Source organism: Oncorhynchus gorbuscha, unplaced genomic scaffold, assembly GCF_021184085.1.
Source record: "Oncorhynchus gorbuscha isolate QuinsamMale2020 ecotype Even-year unplaced genomic scaffold, OgorEven_v1.0 Un_scaffold_3974, whole genome shotgun sequence".
Taxonomy (NCBI): Eukaryota; Metazoa; Chordata; class Actinopteri; order Salmoniformes; family Salmonidae; genus Oncorhynchus; species Oncorhynchus gorbuscha.
This window is the reverse complement of record NW_025748100.1, coordinates 18,899-27,375: the sequence shown is the minus strand read 5'-3', so window position 1 is coordinate 27,375 and position 8,477 is coordinate 18,899. Positions and strand designations below refer to the sequence as shown.

Below are 8,477 nucleotides of genomic sequence, written 5' to 3'. Positions count from 1 at the left end.
TAGACCCTCTATAACAGAACCAGTAGACCCTCTATAACAGAACCTGTGGATCCTCTATAACAGAACCAGTGGACCCTCTATAACAGACCCTCTATAACAGACCCTCTATAACAGAACCAGTAGACCCTCTATAACAGAACCTGTAGACCCTCTATAACAGAACCAGTAGACCCTCTATAACAGAACCAGTAGACCCTCTATAACAGAACCAGTAGACCCTCTATAACAGAACCAGTAGACCCTCTATAACAGAACCAGTAGACCCTCTATAACAGACTCGCTATAACAGAACCAGTAGACCCTCTATAACAGAACCTATTGAAGTACAATACTAGTTATGGTTTTGACATGGTGTGTGTGTGTGTGTGTGTGTGTGTGTGTGTGTGTGTGTGTGTGTGTGTGTGTGTGTGTGTGTGTGTTTCCCAGGAGGGCTTCGACAAGGCCCTGGAGGAGGCAGGAGGTAAGCTGGTGGTGGTGGACTTCACAGCCACGTGGTGCGGCCCCTGTCAGAGCATCGCTCCTTTCTTCAAGGTGACCTTCTAACCCACCTTGTATTTCAATAGCAGACACTTACTGCACTTTCTACAGGGTGTTGGGATGTGGAGTTAAAATTATCTGACCTCATTTCCCTCTTCTTCTCTAAATCCTCCTTTCTCTTCATCCTCTCTCCTCTCGGTCCTCATCCTCTCTGTCTGTCTGTCTGTCTGTCTGTCTGTCTGTCTGTCTGTCTGTCTGTCTGTCTGTCTGTCTGTCTGTCTGTCTGTCTGTCTGTCTGTCTGTCTGTCTGTCTGTCTGTCTGTCTGTCTGTCTCTCTCTCTGTCTCTCTCTCTGTCTCTCTCTCTCTTTCTCTCTCTGTCTCTCTCTCTGTCTGTCTCTCTCTCCATCTCTCTCTCTCTGTCTGTCTGTCTCTGTCTGTCTCTCTCTGTCTCTCTCTCTCTCTCTCTCTCTCTCTCTCTCTCTCTCTCTCTCTCTGTCTCTGTCTGTTTCTCTCTCTGTCTGTCTCTCTCTCGGTCTCTCTCTCTCTGTCTCTCTCTGTCTCTCTCTCTCTCTCTCTCTGTCTGTCTCTCTCTCCGTCTCTCTCTCTGTCTGTCTCTCACTCTGTCTCTCTGTCTCTCTCTCTCTCTTTCTATCTCTGTCTCTCTCTGTCTCTTTCTCTCTCTGTCTCTCTCTGTCTCTCTCTGTCTCCAGGGTCTGTCTGAGAATTATCAGAGTGTGGTCTTCCTGAAGGTTGACGTGGACGACGCACCGGTGAGCAACAGATCTGGGATCAGCCATCTGCCCTTAATCACAGCCTTTATCCATACAGCAACATTATTAACAGATCTGGGATCAGCCATCTGCCCATGATCACAGCCTTTATCCATACAGCAACATTATTAACAGATCTGGGATCAGCCATCTGCCCATGATCACAGCCTTTATCCATACAGCAACATTATTAACAGATCTGGGATCAGCCACCTGCCCTTAATCACAGCCTTTATCCATACAGCAACATTATTAACAGATCTGGGATCAGCCATCTGCCCACAGCCTTTACAGCAACACTGGTCTGATGTAACCAACTTGTCTCTGTCCTTTCTCTCTCTCTTTTTCTCTGTTGCTCTTGGTCCTCTGTCCCTTCCCTTTCTCTCTCTCCTCCCTCGCTCTCCTTCTATCTCTCTGTCCCTTCCCTTTCTCTCTCTCCTCCCTCGCTCTCCTTCTATCTCTCTGTCCCTTCCCTTTCTCTCTCTCCTCCCTCGCTCTCCTTCTATCTCTCTGTCCCTCTCTCTCTCTCTCGTTCTGTTTCTCTCTCCTCCCTCTCTGTCCTTGTCTCTGTCTCCCCCTCATCCCTCTGTCTCTCTCCCTCTTTCTCTCTCCCTCTGTCTCCCTCTGTCTCCCTCTGTCTCCCCATCCTCCCTCTGTCACTCTCCTCCCTCTGTCTCCCCCTCCTCCCTCTGTCTCCCCCTCCTCCCTCTGTCTCCCCCTCCTCCCTCTGTCTCTCTCTCCTCCCTCTCTGTCTCCCCCTCCTCCCTCTGTCTCTCTCTCCTCCCTCTGTCTCCCCCTCCTCCCTCTGTCTCCCCCTCCTCCCTCTGTCTCCCTCTCCTCCCTCTGTCTCCCCCTCCTCCCTCTGTCTCTCTCTCCTCCCTCTCTGTCTCCCCCTCCTCCCTCTCTGTCTCCCCCTCCTCCCTCTGTCTCCCTCTCCTCCCTCTGTCTCCCCCTCCTCCCTCCCTCTCTCTCTCCTCCCTCTCTGTCTCCCCCTCCTCCCTCCCTCTCTATCTCCCCCTCCTCCCTCCCTCTCCGTCTCCCCCTCCTCCCTCCCTCTCCGTCTCCCCCTCCTCCCTCCCTCTCCGTCTCCCCCTCCTCCCTCCCTCTCCGTCTCCCCCTCCTCCCTCTCCGTCTCCCCCCCCCTCCCTCTCCGTCTCCCCCTCCTCCGTCTCCCCCCTGTCTCCCCCTCCTCCCTCTCCGTCTCCCCCTCCTCCCTTTCCGTCTCCCCCTCCTCCCTCTCCGTCTCCCCCTCCTCCCTCTCCGTCTCCCTCTCTGTCTCCCCCTCCTCCCTCTCTGTCTCCCCCTCCTCCCTTTCTGTCTCCCCCTCCTCCCTCTCTGTCTCCCCCTCCTCCCTCTCTGTCTCCCCCCCTCCCTCTCTGTCTCCCCCTCCTCCCTCTCTGTCTCCCCCTCCTCCCTCTCTGTCTCCCCCTCCTCCCTCTCTGTCTCCCCCTCCTCCCTCTCTGTCTCCCCCTCCTCCCTCTCTGTCTCCCCCTCCTCCCTCTCTGTCTCCCCCTCCTCCCTCTCTGTCTCCCCCTCCTCCCTCTCTGTCTCCCCCTCCTCCCTCTCCGTCTCCCCCTCCTCCCTCTCCGTCTCCCCCCTCCTCCCTCTCTGTCTCCCCCTCCTCCCTCTCTGTCTCCCCCCTCCTCCCTCTCCGTCTCCCCCTCCTCCCTCTCCGTCTCCCCCTCCTCCCTCTCTGTCTCCCCCTCCTCCCTCTCTGTCTCCCCCTCCTCCCTCTCCGTCTCCCCCTCCTCCCTCTCCGTCTCCCCCTCCTCCCTCTCTGTCTCCCCCTCCTCCCTCTCCGTCTCCCCCTCCTCCCTTTCTGTCTCCCCCTCCTCCCTTTCTGTCTCCCCCTCCTCCCTCTCTGTCTCCCCTCCTCCCTCTCTGTCTCCCCCTCCTCCCTCTCTGTCTCCCCCTCCTCCCTTTCTCCAGGATGTGGCCAGTTTCTGTGACATCAAGTGTATGCCAACATTCCACTTCTACAAGAACCAGAAGAAGGTAGGAGGAGTCTGCTGGTAGTCTTAAAGAGACAGTTCCTAATTTAAACTGGAAGGTAGGAGGAGTCTGCTGGTAGTCTTAAAGAGACAGTTCCTAATTTAAACTGGAAGGTAGGAGGAGTCTGCTGGTAGTCTTAAAGAGACAGTTCCTAATTTAAACTGGAAGGTAGGAGGAGTCTGCTGGTAGTCTTAAAGAGACAGTTCCTAATTTAAACTGGAAGGTAGGAGGAGTCTGCTGGTAGTCTTAAAGAGACTTCCTAATTTAAACTGGAAGGTAGGAGGAGTCTGCTGGTAGTCTTAAAGAGACAGTTCCTAATTTAAACTGGAAGGTAGGAGGAGTCTGCTGGTAGTCTTAAAGAGACAGTTCCTAATTTAAACTGGAAGGTAGGAGGAGTCTGCTTCTTAAAGAGACAGTTCCTAATTTAAACTGGAAGGTAGGAGGAGTCTGCTGGTAGTCTTAAAGAGACAGTTCCTAATTTAAACTGGAAGGTAGGAGTCTGCTGGTAGTCTTAAAGAGACAGTTCCTAATTTAAACTGGAAGGTAGGAGGAGTCTGCTGGTAGTCTTAAAGAGACAGTTCCTAATTTAAACTGGAAGGTAGGAGGAGTCTGCTGGTAGTCTTAAAGAGACAGTTCCTAATTTAAACTGGAAGGTAGGAGGAGTCTGCTGGTAGTCTTAAAGAGACAGTTCCTAATTTAAACTGGAAGGTAGGAGGAGTCTGCTGGTAGTCTTAAAGAGACAGTTCCTAATTTAAACTGGAAGGTAGGAGGAGTCTGCTGGTAGTCTTAAAGAGACAGTTCCTAATTTAAACTGGAAGGTAGGAGGAGTCTGCTGGTAGTCTTAAAGAGACAGTTCCTAATTTAAACTGGAAGGTAGGAGGAGTCTGCTGGTAGTCTTAAAGAGACAGTTCCTAATTTAAACTGGAAGGTAGGAGGAGTCTGCTGGTAGTCTTAAAGAGACAGTTCCTAATTTAAACTGGAAGGTAGGAGGAGTCTGCTGGTAGTCTTAAAGAGACAGTTCCTAATTTAAACTGGAAGGTAGGAGGAGTCTGCTGGTAGTCTTAAAGAGACAGTTCCTAATTTAAACTGGAAGGTAGGAGGAGTCTGCTGGTAGTCTTAAAGAGACAGATCCTAATTTAAACTGGAAGGTAGGAGGAGTCTGCTGGTAGTCTTAAAGAGACAGTTCCTAATTTAAACTGGAAGGTAGGAGGAGTCTGCTGGTAGTCTTAAAGAGACAGTTCCTAATTTAAACTGGAAGGTAGGAGGAGTCTGCTGGTAGTCTTAAAGAGACAGTTCCTAATTTAAACTGGAAGGTAGGAGGAGTCTGCTGGTAGTCTTAAAGAGACAGTTCCTAATTTAAACTGGAAGGTAGGAGGAGTCTGCTGGTAGTCTTAAAGAGACAGTTCCTAATTTAAACTGGAAGGTAGGAGGAGTCTGCTGGTAGTCTTAAAGAGACAGTTCCTAATTTAAACTGGAAGGTAGGAGGAGTCTGCTGGTAGTCTTAAAGAGACAGTTCCTAATTTAAACTGGAAGGTAGGAGGAGTCTGCTGGTAGTCTTAAAGAGACAGTTCCTAATTTAAACTGGAAGGTAGGAGTCTGCTGGTAGTCTTAAAGAGACAGATCCTAATTTAAACTGGAAGGTAGGAGGAGTCTGCTGGTAGTCTTAAAGAGACAGTTCCTAATTTTAACTGGAAGTTAGGAGTCTGCTGGTATTAAGGTAGGAGGAGTCTGCTGGTAGTAAGGTAGGAGGAGTCTGCTGGTAGTCTTAAAGAGACAGTTCCTCATTTTAACTGGAAGGTAGGAGTCTGCTGGTATTAAGGTAGGAGGAGTCTGCTGGTAGTAAGGTAGGAGGAGTCTGCTGGTAGTCTTAAAGAGACAGTTCCTCATTTTAACTGGAAGGTAGGAGTCTGCTGGTATTAAGGTAGGAGGAGTCTGCTGGTAGTAAGGTAGGAGGAGTCTGCTGGTAGTCTTAAAGAGACAGTTCCTCATTTTAACTGGAAGGTAGGAGTCTGGTAGTCTTATGTCCTTAGCTGGTAGGCTTAAAGGTTAGGTGATTGATTGATAAATGTATTTGTTGATTTGTTGAACAACTGATTTGATTGGTTGTTGTGTTCCAGGTGGAGGAGTTCTCAGGGTCCAATCAGGCCAAACTGGAGGAGCTGGTCAACACTCACAAATAAACACACACCCGTCTGTCTCCTCTCCTCTCTTTCACCTGTCTCAATTCACCTGAGGACGCCCCAAAGCCTTCCACCCTGTCCTCAACTGATTTGACAGGATGCCTGAATGCCTTCCACCCAATCCTCCCTTTCTCTTCCCCCAATCTACATAGAATCTGCCTTCCACCCAATCCTCCCTTTCTCTTCCCCAATCTACATAGAATCTGCCTTCCACCCAATCCTCCCTTTCTTTCCCCCAATCTACATAGAATCTGCCTTCCACCCAATCCTCCCTTTCTCTTCCCCCAATCTACATAGAATCTGCCTTCCACCCAATCCTCCCTTTCTCTTCCCCCAATCTACATAGAATCTGCCTTCCACCCAATCCTCCCTTTCTCTTCCCCCAATCTACATAGAATCTGCCTTCCACCCAATCCTCCCTTTCTCTTCCCCAATCTACATAGAATCTGCCTTCCACCCAATCCTCCCTTTCTCTTCCCCCAATCTACATAGAATCTGCCTTCCACCCAATCCTCCCTTTCTCTTCCCCAATCTACATAGAATCTGCCTTCCACCCAATCCTCCCTTTCTCTTCCCCCAATCTACATAGAATCTGCCTTCCACCCAATCCTCCCTTTCTCTTCCCCCAATCTACATAGAATCTGCCTTCCACCCAATCCTCCCTTTCTCTTCCCCCAATCTACATAGAATCTGCCTTCCACCCAATCCTCCCTTTCTCTTCCCCCAATCTACATAGAATCTGCCTTCCACCCAATCCTCCCTTTCTCTTCCCCAATCTACATAGAATCTGCCTTCCACCCAATCCTCCCTTTCTCTTCCCCCAATCTACATAGAATCTGCCTTCCACCCAATCCTCCCTTTCTCTTCCCCCAATCTACATAGAATCTGCCTTCCACCCAATCCTCCCTTTCTCTTCCCCCAATCTACATAGAATCTGCCTTTCACCCAATCCTCCCTTTCTCTTCCCCCAATCTACATAGAATCTGCCTTCCACCCAATCCTCCCTTTCTCTTCCCCCAATCTACATAGAATCTGCCTTTCACCGTCCTCTGTTTTCCCTTCCCCTTCTCCCTGTCCCCCCCACCTCACCGGTCTCTCTCTCCCCCTGTCTCCCTCTCTCCCACCCCGGTTTCTCTCTCCCCTGTCTCCCTCCTCTCTCCCCCTGTCTCCCTCCTCTCTCCCTCTCTCCCACCCTGGTTTCCCCCCACCCCCACCCCACCGGTCTCTCTCCCCGTCTCCCTCCTCTCCCTCCTCTCTCCCCCCCCTGTCGCCCTCCTCTCCCCCCTGCCTCTCTCTCCTCCCCGTCTCTCCCCTCCCCCAGTTTCTCCCTCCTCTCTCCCCCTGTCTCCCTCTCTCCCCCTGTCGCCCTCCTCTCTCCCCCTGCCTCTCTCTCCTCCCCCGTCTCCCCCCCCAGTTTCTCCCTCCTCTCCCTCCTCTCTCCCCCTGTCTCCCTCTCCCCCCCCGTCTCCCTCTCCCCCCCGTCTCCCTCTCTCCCCGTCTCTCCCCCTCCCCCTGGTTTCTCCCTCCCCGTCTCTCCCCCCCTCCCTCCCTCTCCGTCTCTCCCCCTCCCCCGGTCTCTCTCCCCGTCTCCCCCCAGTTTCTCCCTCCCCGTCTCTCCCCCCGTCTCCCCCGTCTCCCTCCCTCTCCGTCTCTCTCCTACCCAGGGATGGATCAATAATGTATAATAATAAACCATTTGTATTAAAATGCTTTTTCTCTTTCCTTAAACTTATAAAATAAACGTATAAACTTATATTTTCATTCATTTACATCGTGCTATAAATGTATAATTAGTCTGTTTAAAAAATAATAATTGCCAAATCATTATGGGTTACATTCTACCATGTTATTACCACAGATACAGATATGACCGTCTAGAGTCCTTCTGCCAAACCTGATTGTTGTTGTCACACTGCCCCCTGCTGGTAGCACTGCAAAACATCACTCAATCAAATCCTGAAATAAAATATAAATCCACTTTTACCAGAAAAATCACATTATATGGGCTGAATACTTACATGAAGTGTATGGAGACTTTACATGACATAAATATGAATATATAATATAAACATTATTGGTTACATTCTACCATGTTATTACCACAGATACAGATATGACCGTCTAGAGTCCTTCTGCCAAACCTGATTGTGTTTTGTCACACTGCCCTCTGCTGGTAGCACTGCAAAACATCACTCAATCAAATCAAGAGTAGACTTTTACTGACTTGAAAGAATGTGAATGGAAGCCTGCGTGTAACAGGTATGAAATGGCGGGGCGCTAATAGCGTTTCAATCGGTGACGTCACTCGCTCTGAAACCTGTAACTAGTTTTAGTTTTCCGGTCCTCTCTCCTCCTCGCAACCAACCAACCAACCGCGGCCGCGGGCGGCAGAGCGAAGGGGCGGAGCAACAACTACTTCAAGGTCTCGGAGCTAGTGACGTCACTGATTTTTGAAACGCTGTTTAGTATAAACTTACAAAAGATTTTAAAAACGTTTTTTTTTTTTCAATTGAACCTTTTATTTAACTAGTCAGTTAAAAACATTATTAATTATTATTAATAATTATTATATTATTAACATATTAGTCTTATTTACAATGACTGCCTAACGGTTAACCTAACAGTGGGTTTAACTGCCTTGTTCAGGGTACTTGTCCGTTCGGGATTCGACCCAGCAACCTTTCGGTTAGTGACCCAACGCACACTAACCACTAGGCTACCAGCCACACCGTTCACACACAGTTCATATGAGGAAATCAGTCCATTTAAATAAATTCATGAGACCCCTAATCTGTATGAAATGGAACAGAACTGTGGTACACGTCGATCCAGAGCATCCCAAACATGCTCGATGGGTGACATGTCTGGTGAGTACGCGGGCCACGGAAGAACTGGGACGTTTTCAGCTTCCAGGAATTCTGTCCAGATCCTTTATCAGTGTGAAACATGAGGTGATGGATCTCGTCACGGTGTCTCTGTGTGTTCAAATTGCCATCGATAAACGCAATTGTGTTTGTTGTCCGTAGGTTATGCTCAGTGGTGTAAAAATCCTTAAAA

The 8,477-nt window shown here is 49.7% G+C and overlaps 1 protein-coding gene and 1 long non-coding RNA gene across 2 annotated transcripts; both read left to right on the top strand.

Annotated features, from left to right (window-relative positions):
• Positions 1-373: 373 nt before the first annotated feature.
• LOC124028285 (thioredoxin-like) lies at positions 374-6,348 on the top strand (the record flags this gene model as incomplete). The annotated part of the gene is made up of 4 exons (XM_046340390.1): positions 374-531; positions 1,189-1,248; positions 3,178-3,243; positions 5,358-6,348. Coding segments are annotated over 4 exons (347 nt in total), but the record flags the coding sequence as incomplete, so codon positions are not given.
• LOC124028286 lies at positions 3,499-5,304 on the top strand. Its single transcript, XR_006837571.1, has 3 exons — positions 3,499-3,626; positions 3,677-5,139; positions 5,242-5,304. It is a non-coding gene; the product is annotated as an uncharacterized LOC124028286 (long non-coding RNA).
• Positions 6,349-8,477: the final 2,129 nt, after the last annotated feature.